The sequence below is a fragment of the Oxyura jamaicensis genome, chromosome 1, assembly GCF_011077185.1.
Source record: "Oxyura jamaicensis isolate SHBP4307 breed ruddy duck chromosome 1, BPBGC_Ojam_1.0, whole genome shotgun sequence".
Taxonomy (NCBI): domain Eukaryota; kingdom Metazoa; phylum Chordata; class Aves; order Anseriformes; family Anatidae; genus Oxyura; species Oxyura jamaicensis.
Genome location: NC_048893.1, coordinates 39,955,543 through 39,982,565, shown reverse-complemented (window position 1 = coordinate 39,982,565; position 27,023 = coordinate 39,955,543). Strand labels below are relative to the sequence as shown.

Here is a 27,023-nt window from a genome sequence, read left to right as displayed (position 1 = left end):
CGAGAATGGCATGGGACCGACGCAAGGAACTGGACAACCCCCTGGTTTGGCACCCTGGCCAGAAAACATGCCTGATGGAAGACATCCCATTTGGGCAGTCCCGGGCAAGGACTGGCTTAGCCTTCTGCCCAACACCATGGAGCCCATGGTGCTGGATCCACCACATGTCGAGGAACCGATGGAAGTGGATCCACCTCTGCCACAACAGACCTGGGACTACTGCGGCATGTCTTTGTGCTCTGCCATCCGAGAGTGCCAACAGCATCTCAGGAGTGCCCGGTGAGCCCCCTACTTGTTGCTCAGGCTCCATCGCAAGCATTAGCTTGGAGCCACCAAACACCACGGACATTCCGCAGGCTTGCCTGCAAGGTGTCCCAGCAATAAACAGCTCTTGCCGATTCTCAGGGGTTGTGTGAGTGCTTCTTTTTGGGGGGGCAAATGGGCTAAAGTTGTGCATGGGGAGGTTTAGGTTGGATATTAGGAAGAACTTCTTTACCAAAAGGGTTGTTAGGCATTGGAATGGGCTGCCCAGGGAAGTGGTTGAGTCCCCATCCCTGGAGGTCTGTAAAAGGCGTTTAGATGTAGAGCTTAGGGGTATGGTTTAGTGGGGGACTTGTTAGCGTTAGGTCAGAGGTTGGACTTGGTGATCCTGGAGGTCTCTTCCAACCTAGGTGATTCTGTGATTCTGCCTGAAGTAGAAGATTCTGCTTGAAGTAGAACAGACCTTGCTTACTGTTGGAATCACCCTCATGGTGACCTGGCTGCAGCTGAAAAATGAATTCCCTTTCCTTATGTCTTTAATTTTCAAAATAAATTTATTCTCAAAGCTGATACTTATTTGTCCTTTCTGGCAATATCCTTTTGTTAGCAATCCCTTTCCTTTCCTTGGTGTTTATTTTGGCATCTTTCAGCAGCAATATTGTTCACTTTCAGCCTTCATTTTGCCAAGTAAAATAAGCCAAGCTCACTGGTCTTCTCATAAGTGAAACAATGTGGGGGGATGCAGTCCTTAACCATTTCTGCACCTGCTTTATTCTGGGTGTCTGTTCAAACGTCAGCAGGTGGTATTTTCTCCCTTCCTCTTCTGGATACCTCGTCTGCATTGTTCTGGGCTCTGCTGATGTTAGCTTCCTGGTGACCATGAAAGACAGCGAATGCTGAGAATTGGACATTGAGGTACCTGTCACGATGCTGCCCTTGAGACTGACACGAGGAAGGATGAAGTGGCTGCAGTTACATGAACAGAGAGGACCAGAATACACCAGGAGTGTTACCAGTAAAAGTCATAAATTAAGAATACCTGTTAAAAATAAAGATGTGTTGAAAACAGCTTTAGGGTGAACGTTCCTGTATCAGGAAAGATCTGTTTATTTGGATAACTGGGCACGGTAGCAAGTCCGTGTGACAGAACAGCTAACTGCTTTAGATATCAGTGTATACATCTGTTTGCAGTGCCACTCGTGTTTCATCCTGTTTAAAGAGAGCTTGGTGTTTCCGTAAATTGAACGTGTCTGCAGCCGTCCTGGTGTTGCTGAATAGCCTGCTAATAATAGGGCCTAAAATGGGTGTGGAGGTGAAGAGATGAGAAGGAGCCGCCTCCAAGAGACATGAAACAATCGTGCCTTGGTGGTCTGCGTCCCCTCTGCTAGCATGGAAGATGCGCCTCGCTGTGCCTGCTGCTCCTGGAAATAAAGCTGCTGCGAGGAATTGCTCTTCCTGTGGTAATGTTAGCTTCTGCTTTAGCAACGTGAATTAATGGCTCATAATAATCTCCCTTCAAATTCATCTTGTTTCTAATTTAAATGAAAGCATCTAGGCATATACTTCCCAGCTATGTGTCATCTCAGGAATTAATCGGGTACCTGAGTACGGTCCTCTTTGCTGCTTCTAACTGCGTCGTAGGGAACGCTAACCTTTGCAATTTCTTTAGCACTACGCCATGCTATGTCTTTTTGGTTTAAAAAATTAACGCTTCCTTTTGTGTTTTGGTGGTACAAGTTCTGGTAACTTAGGGCTTCAGCTTGCTGTGATACATTCATTCTACCTGTTCATCATAAGGGATTTTTAATTCTGATATACTTCACATAATACAAGAACAAATCTAGGGTGGGAAGAACATTTAAACCAGTGGGTTCTTCTTGTCTCACCGGTGACTTTAAATGCGATGTGAGTACTAAGGCTTCTTACAGCTTCCATTCTCTATCAGAAAAGCAAATAGGAAGCGTCTAGAGAATGAGGCATTGCTTTCCAGCTGCCAGTGGTGACCATAAGCCGAATGTCCAGAAGTGCCACAGAGGGTGCTGTTTGGCATGGATATTGTAATTTCTCTGTTGTGGCCCTGCAAATCAAAAAGGGACTGTTTCAGAAGCTCAGTTAAGAAGTTCTGCGTTCCTGCTCTTCCAGAGGGGCTGTTATGTACCCAAACAGCTCGTGTGCGTGTGCTTGTGTCTACAAGCCAGGAGTGGTGTGCTGCTGCCGGAGTCTTGAACCAAGGAAAAAAGATGGGAAAAACTCCCCCTTTTTTTTGCTTACGTTTTTCTGGCATAACTGTTCCTCATTTGATGCAAGTGTAAAGGCTTGCCTCTGTGAGTATGTGTGGAATAGCTTTTGTTTTGGCCATTTTATGGGAAGTTATTCTCTCCCTTCATTCCTAAAAGGCTGAGTTTTATGGGCTGGTGAGTGCATTTTGTAGGGAACCATAACGTACCATAGGAAACTCTTTATACTCTTGAGAGATTACAAAAGTGAAAATTTCCAATGGATTTCAGCCACTGGAAATGACTTATTCATTTATTTATTTTATTTTCCCTTCAGGATATTGAGTATCAGGATGGAAGACGTGTAACTGAAGGAGAGAGAGACAACACGCGCTTTCAGTATGGAGACCGTTCTGGTTGATGGGGAACTGGACAGAAATTCAGTGAGTACCTTAACTGTAGCATCATGTCTTCAAATGAAGGCAAGGATGGTTTTATGGGGAGAAAGGTTAAACAGCTTGAATTGTTTCTGTTTGAATTGCTGCTTTTCTGGTAAATACACTTGGAACATCATGTTGTATCAACTATAATTTGATAGATTCTTATGGTAAGAGGGCTGGATGTCAAGAAGCATTTGGTTCTTGGATTTGATGCTTGGAGCCTCTGAGTCCCAAAAGAAAAAGATATGCCTGGCAGTCTCACTACTCAGCATTTTACTAGTTACTGGCTGTGGGCAAAGAGACAATAATGTATTTCTTGGTGGAATAAAGGGCAGAAAAGGCAGGAAGAGTGGTAACTGTATATTCTTAGGATGATTTCATGTGTAAAAGTTGGTAATCTGTGCATATTATAAACTTTATGAAGTAGCAAAACTACCAGCTCTCTTTCGAAGCACAAGTTATAAACCAGGAAAAGATCATGGGTACAGTGACACTTAATCATCACATTGTCAAAATTATTTATGAACTTATTATTTCCACAAGCTGCATTATATGGAAGCATTCTAAATGTTTAGGTTTAGGTTAATTCTTGCTTCCTCTGCTTTCATACCCACTAATGATTTACAGCACTGGGGAACACATAGGGTCTAGTGCAGAACTAGTAATTAATCACAGAAAGGACTTCTGAGTAAGTTCTTAGTGAAGATATTTTTAAAGGATTTAAAGGTGTAGTTCACAATTTAAACCATGCTTAGTTGCATTTGATGAGCTGGTCAGTTTCATGCCTTTTTTTCTTTGTCTAGGGTACCTCTGAAATACATACTTATTTTTTACTAAAAAATTCAAGTTTTTTACCTTAGTCACAAATCAGATTTATCCTTAAGATTTTGGGATTGTTCAGCATTCCAGATTTTTAGCTCGTATCTGTTGATACCTATTTTTTCAAGTTCCGTTTGTCCAATTCATGAAATACTTGAACTGCGAACATGCACAGAGAACACTGATCATCATCTTGCTACACAATTTAAATCCTTTGGAGCATTTATAGGAGGTACCTGGGATCACAGAACTCAATATTGTGGACTTCTCTTTCCAGAATCTAACCTAGGGAAAAAAGTTTTATATGGATTGCTTATCCTAAGTGGTTAGGTTGAAATATACTGTATCTGAACACAAATGTTAGGACAGCTCAACAAACTTTTAATCACAGTCTTGACACTACTAAGGTAGTGCAAAATGCTCTAGATACTTTGGTTTAACTTCTTGTTTGAAAACAGCTTTTGACTATTTTTCTATAAAATACTAATATGATTTGAACAAGCCTAATTGGCACAAAATACAGAACATATCATGGGAGTATTTGTTGTAATCCATTTTTTTTCTCTAGATTATTTTAAAAGACTTTCTAGTTGACTAACTTTACCAAGAGGTATTTTATATAAATGAGTTGCCTTTGGTATAAACTTGTACAGTCAGTCCTTGTTATTTAAATACATCAACAGACATAAAAGTACCTTTTTTTTTCCTTGAAGCATGGAATACTGGCCTTTTTTTTTGTTGTTGTTATAAGCTTTCAAGGCTGGCTTATTGGCCCTTTTTTATTATAAGCTTTGAAGGCTGGCTTAGTGGTCCTGAGTTTAAATGTGACATGATTAATCTTGAATGATTTATATGTAGTAAAGAGTGCTCCCTGGAAAAGTCTATCTTCAGCAGGGTATAGAAACTCTAACATGGCTTTAGAATGTGCATTAAAATTCTATTAAGAATTTAGTTGTAGGTTTAGATTGTGAGTCTAATAAACAAATTTATCTTCTATCGTGTGAGGTTGAGACATGCTAGCATGACATAATGTTTTTGCTTTTGCCCTAATCTTCAAAAGGACAAGGATTTTGTTCTAGAGGACAAGTTGGCAGATGTGATTTTAGGTTTAGTAGCAGTTCTTATGAGCTTTATCCCTGAGAAATGGAAGTCTAAAAATTATGTTTTTCTAAAGCACAGAGCAGCTTTTTTGTGAAAACAGAAATATTACTGCTGTTTAATGTGGTGGTTTATGTTGCTGTTCTTATTCTGTAGTCTTACGTATTTATAATGTTACTGGACGGAGGGCTAGGCATTATATGTTTTGGTAGAAACATTTTAAATTGAATATGCCTCAGCAGAAGCTAACTAAATCATTTAATGTTGAGAACCTCCGTTGCCAGAGGACTTGCTCTATAATTGAAGTTTGCTATCAGTTAAGTAAATGTGAAAATACAGGCGGATTGTGTCTCTGGGAATAAGTATATATTTATTTCTCTTAATTCTGTATATTTAAAATAAGAGTTGTGGGAGATGATGAACAGGAAAGCCCTGAATGCATTATTTTCAGAGCAAACACCGAGGTAGTGAAATGATCCCTTTTGTTTCCTTGGGGGGTTGAATTCCTCATGGCAGTGATATGAATTGCAGATGGTTGAGGTGCAGTAGGCTATTGGAAAACAAAGAGGTCATTTGTTTTTAAATAATTTTATTTCAGTATTTTAATGTTTTGCATCATACTCAAATATCTATTCTGCTGGTTTTTAGGTAAATGCACAGGACCAAATCTTTCTAATGAAAGGGACTGTGACCATCCAGGAATACAGTTTGATGTGTAAACAGAATATTTATTGGGGGAGATCAGGGACAGAGTTAGACAGGCTTGTGTTTCAGTCCCCGGCCTGGGAGCTGTTTGTACCAGTGCATAGGATTACCCATGCAATGCTAAAATATTTACATAAAAGTCCCTGCATCATCTCGGGTGACCAGTTGCCCTGCTCTATGGTGTCATGTTGTATCTTGGTCAAGACTTCTTGAGAGGCAAGCAGTGAGACAGAGCCTGCTGCTTCTTCACTGTGTTTCTTCAACATGTAAGTATGCCCCGATAGCGAACATGCTGTCTGAGTATCAGAAACTTCTCATCTGTGTGTCTGTTAATAATTTATTTTTCCACTTCTCTCTTCTTGCTTTCCAACTTGTGGTTTGAAGTAAAGCAGACCAGTGCTGAGCATTGGTGTTCCCAGCCCTTCGGTCACTTGCTGGATTTCTGCAGTTATTGCAGACTCTTTTTCCTTGCTCTTGTCAGTCTTTGCCTTCAAGCTAAGACAGCATAGGGCAATACATTCAGGTCAAACAGAAATTTTCTCATAGTCTGCAATATGTTAGTACCATACATTAAAAAAAAAATAATAATACACTAGTGTCTAACCCTGTCTGGTGAGTTCATGAGTTCCATTAGTAGCTTCCCTCTGACCCAGAGTCTCTGGCAATAGGCAGGAGGTTGTTTACCAAGTGCACTTTATTTCAGCTTCTCTTCTTCAATCACGTCCTTTTCCACGAAGTACAAAATTATGAAAGAAGGGTTCCCTCATCTTCCCTCTGATTTGTACTGCTGTTCCAGAATTCTTGTTGCAAGATTTTACATTTACACATTGCAATAACAATTTAATTCGCCAGGCAGCTGTGAGGGCTAAAAATCCATGTTTTAAGATCACGAGTGTAAGACGAGACTTCTGCTTGCTAAGATTTTTTTTCAGGTTTCCTCTTGTTTAGTCCTGATAATAGCCAAGATTGGGTACTATTTAAAGCTGGGCAAGGATTTCTCTCTTTTATGGAAATGTAACAGAAGGCTTTTGTTTGATGTATAGACAATACAGCATGTTTGGATTTTTTATTTGATTTTTTTAAGGAGGAAATGTCTGTTCATGCCGATCAGTATGCTTGGTTTCTCCTGTTTTTTTTTTTAATTTATTTATTTTTGTTATTTGTGTGTCTCAAACGTAGTAAACCTTTGGAGACGGGTGGAACTTACCTTACCCGTGTACAATAGTGATTTATAAAATATTCCAACTTAAATGACAGAAAGAAGTGCAAGCTGTAACTATGCAATTCTTCTCCTATAGTGCCTATATTTGATGCATTTCAATGGGAGGGCAGTAATTATTTTTATACACGTCAATTCTTTAGAAATACTTTGATACAAAATGTTCTCTTAAATTTAAAATTGCATTGCTTCTCTTGCATCCTAAACAATTTAAAATGTTACCATTGTTTTTTGTTGAACTGATTCTGTGGCTTCTAAGTTCATGTTTGCGTGCCAAACCCGTGAGGCTTTGATACGGCCTCAGTGCTTATTTGAATATTAATGATCACTGAAAATATTTTGTATTTCCAAAACACTTGGCTGAAAGTGGAGCGGTTTTGGAAATGAATCTTGTGTTATTTCAACTTTCTTTGGAGCTCTAGTCTTCTGAAAACTTTTCAGCTAAAAATTTCTTAGGATAGGTTATGTATCAAGCCTTAGGAATGCTGAGAGGTTCCTCTCTGAATTAGCAGCCGGGGCAGTTGCTGTTCACTAACCATATACGACGATGGCTTCTGATGCTGGCTTCTTTATTAGTGTATTTGTCAGTTTTGTTGCTTCGACTTTCCTGAACTGCGAAGTCTCTTGAGGTCTTGTCTTTGGTATTGAGGTGCATGTTGTATTTTAGTCATGAACTAACACTGTTTTCATTGTCCTTCTTCTTTCCCGCTGCTGCTGCTTTTGTGCACTTGCTTCTTCCTGGCCTGGATGTTTTTGTTTGCTGTTCTTCAATTGTATGTGTACGCAGCATCATGGGGATAACAGAGACTCTCATGGACCATCAAGTAAGTGAACTCCCCCTTACTACAACATTTTGGACACAGGTTCGTAATAACTAACATATTTCTTTGTAAGTAGGCCACTGGGCTAAATATTTGGTTTTCTGTATTCAAATTGAGAAGCTGGAATACAGTGAAAATCTTCTGTTGAAAAGAAATGCCTCAAATGTTACTGTAATGTAGATAATAAAGACATGGAAACAGTCCTTCAGAAATAACTTAATTTTGAGCTTGCCTGTATGTATAGCACTGTCTGGTTCACTTAATTTCAATAAATTTACATCATCAGAAATCAACAGGTGCGTATGCTGTAATACTCAAAGATGTTCTCTGGTGTTTTGGAAGGGAAAACGTCAGCTGTATGTACATGCAGTCAAAGTTCAAGTAATGTGGGCTCGTGTAATCATATGACTGGCAGAATAATTTTGCCTGGGATTTAGATTTTGCTTATGTGAGGAAGGGAAAAGTGCAGGCAAAATTTTCTCCTTCATGAGAAGCCTGTGCAGAAGTCATGGTCTTCAACAGTCTTTGTGGGCTGTTCAGTTACCCTGTACCAGTTAGAGCTTTACTCTTTCTGAAGATCAATTTTTGATGAGACACACTTTTAATACAAAAATGGTATTTCATCATTGAAATGATAAGATTTTCTAATGGAAAGAGTTCTTTCCATTAGCACTCAAACATTCTTTTTATTCACATTAATCCGTCCTGCCCCTTTCTGTTATAATAGACGTACAAATCAAACTTATTTGAGGTTTTTAATGCTATCTTGCAGATTAATCTCAAGGCTGCTGTTGGCCTCTTCAGTGAATTGTTGGTACAGCTGATGGCATTGCTAGGTTCTGTTTCTTCTTGTGGGCTGTAGATAGGAGGTACAAGAAGTCTCACAGACTTTTATTGCAAAAAAGCTCACAATCTAATGTAAAAATGGGCAGCCTGCTGTAGGTGTCCCTGCTTAATCAGGGGGGTTGGACCAGATGGCCTCCAGAAGTCCCTTCCAACCTCAACCGTTCTGTGATTCTGTGAAAAAATACTAGACAGCTGTGCTATATAAATACGCAATCTGAAAAGCTGGCAGTTACTTGAGTGTACCCATGTTCATGCATGGAATTCCTGAAACCTTTTTTTCCCAGGTCCTGATGTTCTTTTTCAAGTTGTTTTGATGAAAAAAAAGTAACCATACTAGCTGCTGGAAGGTTCCTGAAAGCAGATTATTTAAAAGCTAACTGCTAAAAACAGCTACCCAAATAATACTTCTAATTTACCAACTTCTCACTTTCCTGCTTTTCTGTAAGTGGGGCTGATCTTGCCCCACTTAAGTTAAAGGCAGTCAAAAGGAACGCAGAACTGAATTTTAATAAACCTTTTCCTGTATCTTCACGTCCTTGTGCGGTTTTCAAGTGGGTAGGCTCGTTAACATGCTCGTTAAGGAGTGGAAAAATTGGGAGTCTGCCACTTCAGAGATTTTTTTTCCATAACTTCATCTGATGAAATAAATTGGCTGTAACGACCTCAATTTGTGTTTCTTCTGATGCATAAGTCTTACTGACAAACTATAATTACTAATTTGATGGCTAGTAGTAAGAAATAGAGCGAAGTATGAATTATCAACTCTAATTGTTCTGTTGGTATTCAAATGTGCCCTCCGGAGATTCGCAAAGGGGCTTTGATGTTTACTACTTGATGTTTCTTCCTTAAAATAGCACTCTGCTCAGCTTCAGGGAGATAGAAGGCATGATTTTAAACCCACTCAGGTAAAGGATGGGATGAACTGAGATCATCACTCTCTTGGATGAGCGCCCTGAAGCCTGAGCTAAATCCGAAAAGTACATAACCACTTGGAGGCCACCGAGTGGAAGGAATGGTTGGCAATGCTGTTGTAGGTTTTGTTGCACATGTTAAGCGTGTACCTACTAAATCATCTTTCAATTTGCAAAGATGGCACGTGAAACCTAAGATTTAAGTGCGATATTCCCCAGAAACATTAGAAAAATCATGTCATATGTTGTCCATGTCACAAAGACCTACTGTTATGATCAAGAAGCTAAGACCTCGCTCACTGGAAAGTGTGAGTGCTTTGAAGATTAGTCAAAAACCAAGTGAGGTTTTTGAGGCATACAGCATTTGATTAGTTCGCTGAGATTTCACTACAGGTACCTGTGGACGCACAAGTTTAAACAGTAAGTTTGTTTGGTATTTTTGCAAATGAGAAGCAAAACGTGTTTGACTAGGAGCATCATTTATTCGTTCAAGTTTAACTTTTATTTCACAAGTGAGCAAGGCTGCTACTATAAATCACCATTGCTCTCTTTCAGAGAGGGAAACTGCTTGGGTTTTTTCTGTGAATGTACTGAAATTCCCAGATAAAAATCATTTTTTGCTTCAAGTGAGTTAAAAATTAGCTACAGCACCATCGAGCATAGTCAGCAAATGGATAATTTAAGTATGTGCCATAAATTTTTATAGCGTTCATAAAATCAATCCATCAGAAGCTATAAACAGCAGCCAAAGAGCCTCTCCAAATTGCTGTTATCTATTAATATGTAGTAATTAAATCTGTTCTCTTAAATAAAAGATCTGCTTCCAAGTGGTAGGTGTTTGATTTAATGACATCTTAAAAACTCAGGTTCATTACTAGCATAACTTCTCCTCCTCGCTCCTTCCCAATTACTTTTTCCTTTAAACAGCTTTCTTTGTTTCCGTCTTCTAATGTTCCAGAGCTCCTGCCAAAAGATGCTTAAGGTGTATCTTTATGTAGATTGCCAACCATCTGAACGTCTTACTGATTGTGCATTTGTGATTATGCTGGCATCTTTAAAAATCATAGAATTAATCAGTCTTTTGTAGAAGAAAAAGATGAAAGCTCCTTAGTAAAGGTATTCATTGTTTCATAGTCCATACTTCATACTCACAGAAACCACTGTGTTACTTGGGACATGGTTTAGTGGTGCACTTGTAGTGTTAGATGAATGGTTGGACTTGATGATCTCAAACGACTTTTCCAATCTAAATGATTCTGTGTTCTGCTTGCCCTTGTCTTCCCCCTCACCATAAAGCAAATGTTTTGGAGCATTGGGATGAGGCATCTGGAAGTAGGGGGACAACTTCCTGGTGGCTGCTACAGCGCAGATGTGCAGACATTTATGTTTTTAACTGATCTATTTCCATTTGTTTAACACTTTTATAATGTTTTCTATATAAAAAAAGAAACTTTAAAACTCTCCTGCTCTTCATTCGTCAGCTTTACAGATTGAATTTTGAAAAAGCCCACTTGATTTAAGAAATTCAGCCACAAGATATTATACGCTGGGTGATAGATAACCTGTTCTTGGTAGGGAAGGAACGTTTCCAGCACTGCTAGAAGTCTTTGCAAGACCCCAACTGAGTCTGCAGACTGAGGAAGGAGCATGAGTTTAATAGGGAATTTCAATCTTGCAACCCTTACGGATGTTATTGAGCTAACATCACTGAGTTCAGTTCATGAGTTTGGAGAACTTGTGTAGAGGTTGCTTCCACTAAATTACTGGCAAATACTGTCTGAGAAATGATTACATCTTCACAATTTCTGAAGTTTAAAGGTTAAAAAGTTAGTAATATTGCACTTTGCTTGTTCAGAATGGATCCTTCTGTAAGGGTCACTTGAGAAAGTATTGTCCATGCTGCGGAGCGGCCGCCTGCGGGGCACTGCCTGCTGCTGCTGCCATGCCATGAAACCCCGTCCTGTTGGGCAGGGAAAGGCGGTTCTGATGCAGTTAGAGGGCTGGTGGCTTTCCAAAAGCAGCTTTCAGCTAACTTGATGCAACTTCAATGCATCCTAAACGCTTTTAAAACAAGTGAGTGTAGCTCAGTCCCTGGCAGGGATCGGTTTTGTATTAGTCTGTGAAACAGACACTTTTTAGCCTCCCCATTTTATTATTTTTTTTTTTAATTTTGAACACTAGCTCTTGTGTGGTGCAGTCCTTCCCAAAAGTTAGAAATATGCTCCCTACCTCTACCCTCCCTCCTTTAACTTGTAGTACATAGTGGGAAAATAAAAATCTAATTTGGTACTACAAGAAGCACAATGCCAGCCACTTTTGAAGTATTGACTTTCTGTCACTGACAAATTTGAACTCGGAGCTAGGAAAATGAGCTTTTTGCCTCGCTTATCTCCGTTCTTACTTCTCCTAAGCAACCTTCTGCTTATGGTATAGTTTGTCCAGAGTGGAGCTTTAGATGGTTTATCTGATATCGAAAAATAGTGCAGGTGGGTATCCTGGCATCCTTGCATTCATCATACTACCTTGTGTTTATTCTAGATGTTGCTTAAAAACATGTTTCAGATACTGTAATAATAGTAGTAATGAAGCTAAGAAGAAGGTCTCTGTATCTGTGGATTCCGTCTAAAAAACTGAACTTTGTTTTAACTCAATCTTCTGTTAAACTTTTAAAACTCTTTTGAGGAAAGCTTGAGAACTCTTGAAGTGAGTAGCATTAAAACTTACAATCTTTTAGGCAGACTGTTTTTAGTAAGCATCTTCTGTTTTCCTTCTAATCTTTTTTTGCCAGTATTTCTACGTCCACAGGACAGATGTTACTGAGTCAGTCATTATTCCACTTTCAAAAAGGTTACAGCTCTGTTGTGTGCAGCTTAAGGATCAATACAAACATCATAAGCAGGATGGCTGTACAGGTGGATCTTACAAATAGCTAGAAGAAATCAAGTCTTTTTCAGACTGATAAGGTTCAAGGAGAGAAGCTCTTCTGATGTAAATCTTTCCCTTGAGATAGTCTCTACATGATCTACAGTCTCTACATGTTGATGATAAGACATGTTTCTTTGATGTGCATGTATACATTCATTTTAGTTTTCTGGAATGGTGGTACATCTTGATCTGTTGTTTCCTGGGTTGGCTGTCTTGTGACTAGTTAAACCAAGCCCAAAAAGTGGCAAAGAAAGCAGGATTTCAGAAGTTACAGCGCAGTGCAGTGTCTGTGATGTTCTGTACTGCATGTAGCAGCATGCAGTTTTCCTACACACAGTAGTTTTTGTTTTCATCTTCTGACTCACGTCTTAGACCAATCTTTCTGGCTCCTTTCTGCCATTCTCTCTGAAGCAAATCTCTGGTTTGAAATCCTCATTTTCTAGAAATAATTTTTCAAGTTAGCATTTGAATACCAGTGCCATAAATAGCAGTGAACTTGTTAATAGAAACTATGCAAAAGTACATAACATTGAGCATCCATTTTGTATTTCAGCAGTCGTAACAAACAGCGATGAATCACAGCTTTTAACTCCGGGAAAAATGAGCCAGCGCCAGGGAAAAGAAGCTTATTTTACTCCAACCAAAGAGTTACTCCAACCATCTCTCAGCCCAGCAATTGCCCACAGCCATGGTAAGACAAAGCTATTTTTACAGAGGTTTTAAAGAACTTAAGTGCTGGCATTAATTACCTCTTTCAAATGTTGCTTCAAAAACACTGCCCTCCACGATAAAGAGGTAAGGAAGAAGTTGTATTAAAATAATGAAGTTATTTTTTTTTGTATCCTTATGTGTTAATTTGAAACAGAAAAAAGCTCAATACATGGTAAACTACTTCAGTAAAGTATGCCATGACTTGTGAGAGTTGTGAGAGAACAGTCCACCAGATGGTAAATCATTATCTGTGTGTAATTTGGTAATTGATGGTCATGTTAACGTCTCAAGTATTTAAGCCTTGTGTTTGTGCAGAAGTGTTATGATACACCACGTAAGCATGGAGCCTGTTATAGAGGTCATTGACAATAACTTCTGTTGAAAGATAGTTCTCCTTTTGAAAGGCAAGAATCTCAGCACTATCTGCCAGTCTTCAAGCAGTCCTCTGTTTTGCTATACCTGTTGAAAACAAATGTGGATCTGTGTGAAGTGATTGGATCCAAAGTGAAAGTTGCCAGTGGACCTGATGTGCTGATAGTTTGTTTAAAAGGCAAAAATAAAAAACAATCTGCAGTTGCTCTCCTTATACTTCCTTGCATTTAAAACTCTTTGTTTTACTGCCTAGAATATAACTATAGATGTTTGTCATGGTGTATGCCGTCCTTAGTGAAAACTTCTGTCTTTTTTTAATTAATATTCTTCTTTGCTATTGGCAACCATGCTAATCATCTGTGCTTACTTTAGTTCTTGACAAGAGTAGTGTTTCTGAGGTGGTTTGGTAAAAGCCTCCCTGACTCCTGTAGTCCGTACTGTCAAAGTAATGCCGTTAGTCTGTCATAGCAACAAAGCCACTTTCTTAGGCATCTTGGAATCATTTTGCTGTTTTCCCATTTAGTGCCGTTCGACTAAGAGGGAAATGCTTTAAATACAAACATGGTTGTTACCACATTGAATCTGGTAGTCTTTTATCATATTTTAAGAATTATGGCAGTGTTTTCAGTGCACAGCTAGCTCTGATATGTTTTCTAAAAGCTGCTGTTATCTCACTGGAACAGTTCTTAACGTTCTCTGGCTTACATTGTGCTTAGTCTGGAATATTTTCTGTAGCATATACATATAACTTGTTTGTAACTTTTATGTGATTCAAATAAATTTTTGGTTATTATGTGTACTGTGTTTTATCCCTTACTTGACAAGGGGTGTAGTTATGTTAAGTTTTTTGGATATTCTGGTAAATGCTTCCTTTTAATGTTGCTGTTCCCAGTAATTTATGAAGTCAAACTGCTGTGCCTTTTTAAGGGCTTTCACTGAGGAAAATCATGAAAATGGGCTTAAACATCACCAATAGACCTGAGAGTGCTATGTCAGTCTCCTTGCAGATACTAACTCTTCTCTTCTGATTTTTAACCCTGATTATTCCAGGGCTTTTATCAGTGATTTTAAGCATGTTAAATGTATCTGTGACTCTTAGCATCACTTATCGCTGTGCCTTTGTCTTCCAAGAATGCCAATAGAAATGCACCTGTAGTTTTGTGAAACAAGGAATTTGGCTTGCAGTCAATTTCAGTAGTGAAACGGTAGTACAAATGGGGCTAGGCTTCAGCAACCTGTAATTACTGACTTCTAGCACATCTGCAGCCTGGGAGGTGTAGGTTTGATTTTTATGGAGTTGGTTGACCCACATTTACAAGTTGGGTGGTTATTCTGTGCTGGTTATTCCTACAAGGATATGACAGTGCTGATAAAAATGTGAGCTTGTTGCATAGGGATCAAGAGATACTGAGCAAGCCTGGAAATATGAAGTAGAACAAAGTTTAAAGTGGTGGAGCACTTGAGTCTGACTGTTTTAATTGACAACAACTGATGAGCAAAGGGTCTTTAGAACATTCCCATAGTACTGTATGATGAGAATATGCAGAAATACAGGAAATGTTTACATATAGCATTAAAAGGCATTTACTATGAACTATATGGAGAAGCTTCTAGTCACTGGCACCTGAATGCACCTTCAGGAGGTGGGTAATGTAAACAGTCTGAAAGCACAGTAGGCACAGCAAAAAATAGAATTGGGACAGAAAAATGTATGATACAGTCTGCAAGGATCTGTCACTTGGCTCATCTACTGCAATAAATTAATTAGTGTATTCTGCTTGTGTCTTAAGTAAGATTCAATGGCAAGTATTACAAGTATGATTAAAAGTGAATGAGAACTTAAATGTTTACCTCTACTCTCTTATATTAAAATGTAATGTTCAAATACCGGTTTGGGCTATTGGCTTCCTGTTTAGAACAAAGGGTGAGCCATACAACATGTCATTGTGAAGTTGTAAGTGGTGTGTATTTCATAAGTCTAAGTATTCCTGTGTATAAATACTGGGTTTTAACTTAGGTGAAAGTAGCTCTTGCTTTTAGAAAGTTTCTATTTTCTTGCACTTGCTTTCTTGGTTTAAAACATGACTTCTTCCTTCTTCACTCCTTTCATTCTTGTATATAGTGAGCAGTTAGCTTAACCCAGGCATCTGTTTTAGTTACAAAGATTTGCATGCAGTGCGTTTATGCTAATGTGCGTTATGTCCTTATTAAATAACAAAATTCTGTGCACATTATCTAGTATATATGTGCAGTAGGAAAACAAATCACCTTGTCTTAAAAATATTGTACCTGACAAAATTGAAAAGATTGAATGCTTGAAAATGTCTCTGAGGTTTTCCCTTATAAATTTAGGGAAATATTGCAAACTGTCAATTTTGATTTAGCAATGTTCATCTCTTCAGAAGGAGTGAAAGAGAAAGTACTGCAACTTTTCCAGTGAAGTTTTTTTTTTTTTTTTCTTTAGCTGTGACTTGCATTATTCCTCCCTAGGTGCAGGGCCCTGCACGTGCCCTTGTTGAACTTCATGAGGTTCCTCACCTCAGAGCCCTCCAGCCTGTGGGGATCCTCCTGAATGGCAGCATGGCCTTCTGGGGAATCAGCCACTCCTCACAGCTTTGGGTCATCAGCAAGCTTGCTGAGGGTGTGCTCTGTGCCATCACCCAGGTCCCAGATTTTTGCTAGTCTTCCTTTTGCTATTGATATATTTGAAGAAGCCTTTCTTGTTGTCTTTGACATCCCTTGCAAGATTTAATTCCAAGTGGTTCTTGGCCTTCTTCACTGAATCCCTGTATACTCTGACAGTGTCCCTATATTCCTCCCAAGTGGCCTTTCCCTTTTTCCACATGCTGTGTAATTCCTTCTTTTGTTTGAGATTTACCCCTTGCTCATCCATGCAAATCTCCTGCCCCCTTTGCTTGCCTTCTTGCTCATAAGGATATGTTGATATTGAGCTTGGAGGAAGTGATGCTTGAATATTGACCAGCTCTCGTGGACCTTCCTTCCTTCTAGGGCCCTAACCCATGGGGTTCCTCCAAATATGTTCCTGAAGAGGCCAAAGTTTGATCTCCTGAGATCCAAGGTTGGGATCCTATTTTTGCCCTGCTTCCTCCTCACAAGATCCTGAACTCCACCATTTCATGGTTGCTGCAGCTAAGGCTGCCCCAGACCTTCACATCCCCAACCAGCCCTTCTTTTATCATTTATGCTACAGACAGACCTTTAAAGTTGTGGAGACTTGCTTTCATTGAACGGTTCAGCAAGGTTTTTTGATAGCAATGTTTTAGAAAAACTGATGGTGGGAATTATGCCTGTATGATCTCACTGGTTTACACAGAAATTTCAGAGTTTTACTGTTGAAAAGTCAACTCAGCTCTTTAGTTTTGGTCCTTAGATGGACTTGTAATTTTAATCAATGTGGATTTAATTTATTTCTGCCATGCCCATCCAGTAGTTATCCATTGTGTCAGATTAAGCCAGTCCTGATAATAACACTACAATTACAATTTGTTCTGTAAGCAACATTTATTGAGCCTGCAAATGTCAGTGGCTTTAAGTTGGGTAGTACCTAAAACCCAAGTGCCATCTAGTGCTAAGACTGAGACACTCGTGCTGAGATTCAAGAGACATCAAAGCAAACACAGAAACTAGCCTCTTGCATCACAGCATGCAAGAAAAGATTTTGTAAAGGCACAGAGTTGACTTTCTAGAAAGCCAAGAATACAACTTTTTGTGGGAGCTCTAAGATCAACTACACAGAGGAAAAGCATTCCAGTTATGGACCTTGTTAGCACTGAAACTCAGAAGGGGCTGTTTGTGAAAGTGGGCTTAGCAGTTCCACTTTGAATTAATGTTAAGACATTTACTGATTTCCCCACACACACACACCTTTCATTGTATATGTTTAGGACAGCAGTTTCTAGATTCTTTCATTCAACAGCTGACTCAAAAGGGTTACTTTGCTTCTCAAATTGAGGTGGGAAGAGATCGAAGAGTGATAAACTTTTGGCAATAATTTGCACAAACTTTTCCAAGTAAATCTTACTTTTTCCCACACAGTCCTTAACTGTAACTTTTTAAGTCTTTGTAATTATAATTTCATAGTATCTGCCAAAGTAGTCTGATAAGTCTCTAACTTTACAGTGCTGTATATTGCATGTAAATGTTGCCTCCAGTATGTCTCATATTCAGATGTTGCATTTGCTTTTGAACTATGCACCGGCAATGAAACATTCCAAGTTCTCTGTGCCTTGAACATACTAAGTGATCATACTGCCTTTAAAAAAAAAAAGGAAAATAAATCTTCTATTTAGAATGGACAGGCTTGGAATTGGACTTAAATCGTTCAGTGGCCTTTTGATGGAGACTTTGGTAGATTTGGATTGTTATTTTTTGCTGTAGAGCTTTGTGTACTTTAGTAGGACTGAATTTTTAGGCACTGTAGTGAGCTAGCATGGCCTTGCCACCTCACCAAGACCGTATTTTTGTAACAGGATAGCACATAGAGATTTTAGGACTGCTAAAACAACTTTCAATTCTGGCAGTCATCCCATAGATCGAAGAATGTTAGTTTAGCTCATTTTCTGTGCTTGCGTTCTATAACTGAAAATATTGTTAACCATTAGTGGGAAAATTACTAATCTTTTATTGAGATTGTTTTTGGTGATGAGACAAGCTCATCGCTTTTTTAACCTAATGCAAGTACAACAAAAGTGAATCTTTGACAAAACTACTTTATTACAGTTTAAAAAAAAATGAGCATTAAAAATACTGAATTCTAGACTGCATTTTTCAAAAGCTGTAAAGCAGAACTGTGCTTGCTGATGTGAGCTGTTTATGTTGTTACACAAATTATCCCTGGTAAATTGGATTCTTGTAAATCTTATTAACTCAGACTTACATCAGAATACCACTTCATTTGTGTTTGATAAAATGGATTAAGTAGAAATAGTGATCACTGAAAACATGAACAAATCACCAGTCTCCTCAGGAAGGGTTTTTAATCTCTTCCAACTTGTAAATATGCAGTAAAAACATATTTCAAACTTCTTATGAAAACAACTTAGTTGTTTAATAAGCTGTACTTGTGGTAAAGAGAGAAATCTAAATAAAATAGTAATATTAAAAATTCTACAATAAGACATTTGGAAATATTTTTGTTTGGTTTGTTTTTTACTGTTGTGTTGTATCCTTATGGCTTTAATTAACGAGAGTTTGTGCTGTTGTTCTTTATGTGCCTTTGAGTATATGTTACAAAGTGCATATTATGAAATGCTTTTTGGTTTTAAACTTGCTGGTAGCATACATATGTATTTATTTCTTCAGGATATAATGTCTGAGTGTATTTTTTTAAGAGTGTGAGGAAGTGAAAATCCATGAAGAGGAGTGCAAAATCCACAACATTCATTATAGGAAAATTTTGCTGTTCTAGATTTTTGTGGATTTGAATGAGGACTCTTAATTTGCAAGCTGCAATAATGGGAGCATCGTCCAGACTTATACAAGAACAATCACACAATCATTAAGGTTGGAAAAGACCTCCAAGATCATCTGGTCCAACCCTTCCCTTACCACCAATGTCACCCACTAAACCATGTCCCTAAGCACCACGTCCAATCTTTCCTTAAACACCCCCAGGGACGGTGACTCCACCACCTCCCTGGGTAACCCATTCAAATGCCTAAACCAATCATCAACAAAGATATTATAGAGGGTGGGCCCCAACACCGACCCCTGGGGAACACCACTGGTGACCGGTCGCCAGCTGGATTTCGTTCTGTTCACCACAACTCTCTGAGCCTGGCCGTACAGCCAGTTTTTAACCCAGCAAAGAGTGTACCTGTCCAAGCCATGGGCTGCCAGCTTCTCCGGGACAATACTGTGGAAGACCATGTCAAAGGCCTTGCTGAAGTCTAGGTAGACTACATCAACAGCCTTTCCCTCATCCACCAGGCAGATTACTGGATCATAGAAGGAGATGAGGTTGGTCAGGCAGGACTTGCCTTTCATGAACCCATGCTGATTGGGCCTGATCCCTCGGTTGTCCTGCATATGCTGTGGGATTGCATTCAAGATGACCTGCCCCATCACCTTTCCTGGCACCAAGGTCAGGCTGACAGACCTGTCGTTCCCTTCTTATAGATGGGCATCACATTAGCAAGTCTCCAGTCATCTGGGACCTCTCTGGTTGACCATGACTGCTGGTAGATGATGGAAAGGGGTTTGGGAGTCACATTTGCCAGACAGTTCACGTGGAGTAGCAGGTCTCTTAACTGCTTCTACCTGATTTCTGGGGGGTTTGTTCTGATCCCTGTCCCAGACTTTGAGGTCAGGAGGCTGAGTACCCTACGGATAACTGGTCTGAACAAACCAATAGAACAAGCAGTAATGATGCTTGTGTGGACAATATTGTAACTGATCCTTTGGAGCTGGCAACTAAGCAGATGATGCATTAGGGTTTTGGAGCTCTAGTTTCTGTTTTCCATGTGGAGAACAATGACCTTTGCAGACAAGCTCATCAATTTGACTGCATCAACCCTCAGAAAGTCTCTTATCCAAGGCACCAACAAGATGCAGATGGAGTAAAAATATGGGTAGTATCTGGCAAAAGTATGTTAGGATGATAAAGACTAGGGAGGAGATATTTTATAGAAACGTAGACCTTTGAGCTAAATTAGCAGCTCTGTGTTTAACACACTTCTCTTTGTGCTCAGTTTTAAGGGTTTGGTTGTTCTATGTGTTAGACTGACTTACTGTGTGACTAAGTGCATGCTCATCACACAAGGCTGAGCACTGGGCATGTCTTTCCAGAAGGAGCTTGAGCTGAGCTAAGAGGTAGGATCTGCCCCTCCTTTCCAAGAAGCAGATGTTAATTCAGTTTGCACTAGGATGAAAACGTAGTCTGTGTTACATTATTTAGAAACAGAATTGGATTAGATGCAGGGAGAGGGATTGACAGTGGAAGCAGAATGATTGGTCTGCCAGTAATGGTCATGATATCATAATGAATAGAAAGGAGAAGTTGAAAGTGCTTTGGGGGGAGGGGAGAAGAAGGGTGTTTTGTGTGGCACTTGTACTAAGGGTGTTCAGTCTGGAGTAAACATCTGAAGGACTAAAATCCTACAGATTTTGGTCTGTAGGATGCTGCATTTAGAGAGAAATACACATCTAGCTATTTTTGCATGAGAAAGAAGGTGGAGAATGAAAAATACATGTTTTTAAGCATTAGTTCCTGAAGAACATTTGCTAACTGCTGCAGGGATGAGATGTCTTTGGAGCCATAATGACCAAGAAAACACAAGATTTGCAGACATTACTGTCTTTTGATAATGATTTCTGTGTTTCTTCTCGCATTTCCTTTGACTTTTCTCTGACAGGCGTAATCATGCAATCTCCTGTTTCGCTCCACTGTATCTATCCGTTGAATAGAGAAACTTAAGAATGGCTAAATAATTGATTACCTTGACCCAGTAAGAGCCACTTATTACTGAGCATGTTATGCTTATTTTACCGAGTTTATCTTCCCTTAAAATTGACTCAGCGCTAGAAAGGAAGCGACTTGAGGGTTTGTTGAGGTTCCCTAACAAGCACCCCCCCTTTTTTTTTTAACAATTCCACAGTAAATGTTACTTCTGAAGTTAGGCACTTTCTGTATAGAGTGAGTGCAGCTAACATCTTAGAAAGGCTTCTTAACACTTTTGCTTTGGAGTGCAATGTGGGAATTTTGTCTAAAATCTTGCAACCGCAATTACTTTGACAGTTTTGGTCTCTCTTGCTGAGGTATTTTGTTTTGTCTTGCTTTGCCTTTTGATGCATGTGCCACAGTATCATGGAGGTGAAGCCCCAGTTCTGTAAATCTGTGCGACTTTCTTGGGACAGCTTTACCTACACTTGCGTCAAATAGATTGTGAATAAGGTTCTGTTCGCAGTAAAGAAGGAAGAGTTTGACCCTATAGAATTTGTTCGCAGTTTGTGTTGCCAGACTGACTTTCTTGTGAATGTGAATGTTTGAAGTTGTGCTGTGTGTGGTTAGCCTTCTGAATCTATTATCTTGATGTCCTCCTTTCTTACTGTAATGCATTCTCTGGCACATTCCTCTGCAAGTCATTGTGCATTTATTAAAACTTGCCGTTTCTGAAATGCTACTCCACCCAGCATTTGTGGCTTGGGTAAATTACACGTACTCCTTTCTGTGTGGAGTATGGCTTTGTGACAGTGTGGTGCTGGGTTTGAAGGGCACAGTAGGGCTGATTACTGTGAAACTTCTCAAACAAGTTCTTTTTTCTTTTTTTTTCCATGTAAATCTCAGCAAAGCTGGCGTACTTGAACCTGAACTGTGACCTTGAATTTTGTAAGTGTTGAGATGAAAAGTGTTGAAACCTGAGCAGTGAGCAAGCCTATTTACTTTGGGTGGGTGGAGCCGAGCAGGAGTGTTAGCAAGCAGGGAGGTGGAGGCAAGTACAGTTGCCACTGGGGTGCTGGGAGCCTTGGTGTTAGTTCATGAACCATTCTCAGACATGCCTGTGGAATTACTCCTCAGCTAGACTGCTCTTGACACGGAAATACTAGACAACAGAGCATTTGGTGAAAGAAACTTGCTACTGTAAACTACCACAACCTGTAGCCTCCTGGTTTAGGTATCTCTTCTGTGAATCAAATAGTGGTGTCTGAAGGCAAGTACATCTTTACTATCTGTTTCTGTTAAATAGGAGAAAAACACTTTTGCTTTAAGTCCCCGTGCAAAAATCATACGTTGGATAAAACCCACTGGAAGGTATGGTAGCCTAGCAGTTTGCTTTTCCTGCTTTCTGCATATTGTATGGAATGTGTGCGTACTGCGTGTAGAGAATTATCTATGACCTTTTCATTTGTTGAACCGGGGGGAGGATCCTGCTGGAAACATCGTGTTGTCGAGATGTCAGAGCAGATTATTGCCAGACTTGAAGAGTGAGTCTAAAAATCTTCTGTCTTCTCTGCTACACTGTCAGTTTCCCTTCTTTGTGCTCCTCCCTTTAGCTTGTAGAGTTTGTTTTCATGAAGATTCTGGGGCTTTGCTTGCACAACTCTAAGGGGAAAAAGAATTTTCTGCATTACTAGATGTACTCCTGAGTTGTTGCATTGCATCAGTATCAATTTGTTCAATGTATTCATCATTTTAAATTACTAAAAAATACGTAAAAAACTTAGTGTTTAAAATTCCTCGGTAGGATAGTTCAGAATGTGATTTGATTTTTAGAATTCAATTTCCACGCACGGAAATTCATACGTGTGCAGCTCAGAGAGGTCTTTTTTCATAAGCCTGTGCCTTTTTTCAGCTGTGAATATTTATCAACTGGAGAAATGTTTTAAAACTAAAACCAGGCTTTGTCAGAAATGTTCATATGCTGTTGGAATGGCATGCGTTGTCTTTTTCATTTGTGTGCAGAGATTTATGTTTTGCCTCAGGCAATATCCTGAAAGAATGTCTTAAGCACAGGATTATGATTTGGTTTTCAGCCAGCATTTATTACTAAAGAAGCTCTGACTGAATTGTGTAGCTGATAGGAGAAATACATTCTGTCCTTTAGGACATACATATAAGGTATAAAGTTTCTTCCTCTGAAGAGATGTTCAACAGCTTATGATAAGGGTTTGATTTTGTGGTCTTTTTTTTGTTTGTTTTTCATCTGAGATAGATGAACTAAGTATTTCAGCCATGGGCATTTCCTTCTTTCTACTGATGTAGATATTACATGAAGCAGAAACCAGAAGGCTTTTTCTCCCTTTAAGTCTGCTTTTATGAAGAACTTAATTTTTGTTACGAAGAATCTTCCTTTTTTCGTGCACTGGGGCATGCACCTGGATGCGTTTAGGATAGAGAGCAGATATTTTCCTGTTTACACAGACATTTACATAAGCCTACCTTCTGCAGTTGGATTTGGCTCTAGTTGTATTTGTGAATATTTTGAAACCATGTAAACTTACAAGCTTTGTATGTTCATGCATTTTCTATGTCAATTACTAAATTATTGAGGTACCAAGAATCGAATCTGTTGAGAACAGAAGCCTTCCTGTGATGTCAGCCTAATGAATGATAGCAATTCTGTTTTTATCAATAGATTGGTTCATTTCATAGGAATTTATTTTCAGGTTGGGGATGGAGAGAAGAAGGATTTTTTTTCAGTTTTAATATATGGTAGTTAACGAAGTGCACCTTGCCATTGTTACCTGCGGAACATGCAAACAGCAGCAATTCCAAACTACTCGAAATACCTTCTCAGGAAGCTTCAGGAATCAAGTTTGTTGCAAGGAATGAGGAGGGTTTCTAGAAGCTTTGGACACTGAGTACATGGAGAGCAGAAACCTCTTTAATATTGCAGGCTGATTCTCAAGAGTCATAATGAACTTTTAATTAAAAGTTTCAGCTTTCTTTTGACCTAACAGCCTTTCTGTTGTGTATCAGTTATCTTTCCAGTATACTGTGTTGAAGTAACTGAAGCAAATGAACGTATGTGTCCAAGTACCAGCGGGCATAACAAATCACAAGCTGTTGCAAAAGTGCAGATCTAGCGAATTTTCATAGCCAAACCATGTCCTGAACTGGTTTACCACTGTGGGTTTAAGTGAAATATGAAGATGACTTGGTGGGGGAGAGCGAGATGAAGGAGAAAAATTAAATTAGATTATTTTTTCCCCTCTCCTTGTGGTGGTGAGACAGTCATCTTTGGCAAAAGGCATAGTCTGCCTCTGCTGTATCGCTGTTAATAAAGGAAAAGTTTCTTAGTAGCAGCTGCCTCGTTTGGGAGGTAGCTTCAGAGAGGGGAAACATGACTGCAACATTATCATGCTTGGAATTCTAGCCAAAGATTTTAGGTTGGCTTCTAAATTGAGAAAAGGACATAGGAAGGAGAAATGGGTTTTCAGTCTGTACCATGTTACAGCTTGGCTACGTGAAAAGTGCCAAGGACCCGAGAGAGCATGGGAAGAAATGAGGGATAAACCTTCAGGATTATATTGTTTCCTCCAATCCCTGGATATCTAGCCAGTTCTCAGTAAAATGAACACAGCGTGGTAGAGAAGAATATGAAGGGAAGGAATCTAGTAGCCTGGTAGGAATATTTTGGGGAGTGGCTCCGGAACCAGCTGGCATTCCAGCTGGAGATGCAGGAGAAGTGGTCTGGAGGGCTGATGGTAGTCTCCTATTAGCCTGTGTGACGCTCCTGTGCCGGTGCAAGGTACAGGAAGCATCCTCTGAGGCCAGCATCAGTACAGTGTTCATGGGCAGGGTCAAAGCCCCAGTGTCAAAATAGTGCTTAACACAGACATTAATTGGGCAAGATAGGTCTGTAATGAGATGGTATGCTTCCTTCTGTGTGCAAGGGGAGTTTTTCTACTGTAGGTTTCTCTTTAATTTTCTCTTGTAGGTTTTAATTAGAAAAAAATAAAATTCGTACCGTGGTGGTTTGCACTGTTTTGTAGCCCAGAAGATAAATTTGGAGAACTGATGTGGTGCTGTGTTTGTTTAAAAAGAAAAAAAAAAAGTGATGGACAAATAAATGGAGACAGGCATTAATACAAGACATGCTCATCTACTTTCTCCCCACACTGTGCCCATGTAAATACTTTTTCACTTCTACAAAAGAAGTGAAGGTTACATGTCACAGGTTGATCACATTCCTGTTGATGGCTTGTATTTGGTTATTTCAGCTGCATCTTTTCCCCCTTTTTTTTTTTTCTATTCTTTGACATATACTGGCACATTTTTCTGGTAAGAGGCATGAAAAAATTCAAGCAATTCATAGCATCCTGGAAGCGACTATGCTTCGTAATCAGAAAAATTACTTTCAATGTTCTCTGTGTGTACCTTAGCAGATGTACTAATGCCCATTCTTCACACTTAAAACCTTTCATAGAGGTTATAGAATATTTCAGTTTGCTGTATTATTATTTAGCCAATGTGAACTGAAATTACTTGTCTGCAAATAGTACATTTGTTTACATAAGCAGCTGGAATAAACATCATTATTAAAGGATTAATCAAATTCATGTTACCACTAATTTGATTTAGGGGATGCATGTCACTTTGTAAGAAGAGAAGACCTCTTGTAGGAGTAAGGGAGAGCATAAGTTCTTGTTTTCAAGTCTATTCTTTGTGTTTTATTTTTCTACTTTCCAGCAAACAGAGTAGGTTTCAAAGTCTATTTCATCAGAAATGTGGTGTGATGGGAAAGTGGAGTTAGCAGAGACAGGAAGGAATATTCCATGCATGGAAGAAGGTGGTCATGCATGCTAGTTGTCAGGGCAAAGAAACAGCCCATCAGATGAGCAATGCATGAAGGAGGTTAGCGAGAGCTTATTTGACTACATTCTGGTACTGATCAGCTAGATCTGTTTGGATCATTTCATTCCTAGCCTTGAAGCACAAGTTACTGGGATTTTTTTTATGTTTAAAATTTAAGTTCATTGGTTTAACTGTTATATTCATTGCATAAAATATTTGGGGCATTAAAAATAAAACCTTTTTTGTGGAGCTTATTTTGTGCAACTATTCCAGGAGTCAGGCAGTTTGCATATATAAATATGGCAGAGTGTTAGAAAAAGCTATCATTTCACCTTTTAAACAAAAATAAGAAATGATGATGTAGAAGCCATGGCAATCAGCTGATGAAAACTAGCTTGGTAAGTGCCTAAAGAGTGCCTAAGTTCAGCACGTCTGCATAAAGCAACACATCGGCTCTCTTTTCAGGTTCCCATAGTGTACCCATAGTGGATATCAAATAAGGAAGCCACCTTAGCTCCTGAGCGCAGTATTAGTTTGGGATTTGAAAGAATAACGGGGGGGGGAAAAAAAAAAAAAAAAAAAAAGAGAGAGATTTAATGAATCCTTAAAACCTAAATAATGATTGTTTTTATGTGCTTAGAAAGCGAAGATGAGTAGGACCAAAACTGAGATGTAAAAAAATGAGGCATGCTGCTGTTGTGGAACAGAGAAGCTGAAACACAGCCGTTCTGCTTTAAGTGTTCTAATGGATTTGTTGAGGACAGTGTAATGTTGCTTGGCTTGCTGCTGATTTGGCAGCCTCTGTCTCTTCGCTGCATTTTTCACGTGTGCCCTTCGTTTCTTTCCTTTTGTATCTTACTCATCAGAATATGAGGTAGAAGGCTGTTACTGCAACACTCTTGTTCCAACCAGCTAATGCTAACCAGCTTTCACAGAGAACATAATCCTTACACAAACATCTTAACTCATGAAGGAAGAGGGTCCACTGCGACGTAGGTTTTCCTCATGTGCTGGGATTTCATCTGTGTTTTCTCCAAGAGCTGATGGCCGAAAACTTGTCCGGAATGCTTCATTTGGAGGATATTATGAACTCTCTCCTGCTTCACCAGGTTTGTTTTGGTCTTGCATTTCTTAAAATGTAAAGAAGTGAATACAATTTCCACCTCAAATTTTTCAACTTGAATGAAAGTAATCTACTGAGATGTTGGTAGAGTCTGTTAACAGAAATCAGAAAGAATATTGCTTGTATGCATCTAGATGATAGCTCTTTGTTAGTAGCAAGATCTGTTGTAGATAGGCAAACAAATAAATTGGCTTACCCTGCAGCAAATATCTGTTTGAAAGGATACTGTTTACTTGGTGCTGGCTGGAGTATTTTGTTTTGATTTTGGGGGCTTTTATGACTCAAGTTCTGTATTGTGGT

At 39.2% G+C, this 27,023-nt stretch overlaps 1 protein-coding gene across 8 annotated transcripts in view; it reads left to right on the top strand.

The window, feature by feature from the left end:
• The window catches only part of OSBPL8 (oxysterol binding protein like 8), an 87,821-nt gene that overhangs the window by 24,534 nt on the left and 36,264 nt on the right, over nucleotides 1-27,023 (top strand). Inside the window, exons 2-4 of one of the 8 annotated variants that reach the window (XM_035334500.1) lie at nucleotides 2,815-2,920; nucleotides 7,546-7,582; nucleotides 12,818-12,952. In XM_035334500.1, coding sequence (XP_035190391.1) covers nucleotides 2,879-2,920; nucleotides 7,546-7,582; nucleotides 12,818-12,952 — 214 coding nt within the window. In that variant the 5' untranslated portion in view covers nucleotides 2,815-2,878. Of the gene's footprint in view, nucleotides 1-2,814; nucleotides 2,921-7,527; nucleotides 7,583-12,814; nucleotides 12,953-21,834; nucleotides 22,014-26,466; nucleotides 26,710-27,023 lie in introns of those variants that run through there. The other 7 variants (XM_035334495.1, XM_035334517.1, XM_035334509.1 and 4 more) reach the window with 7 other exon arrangements.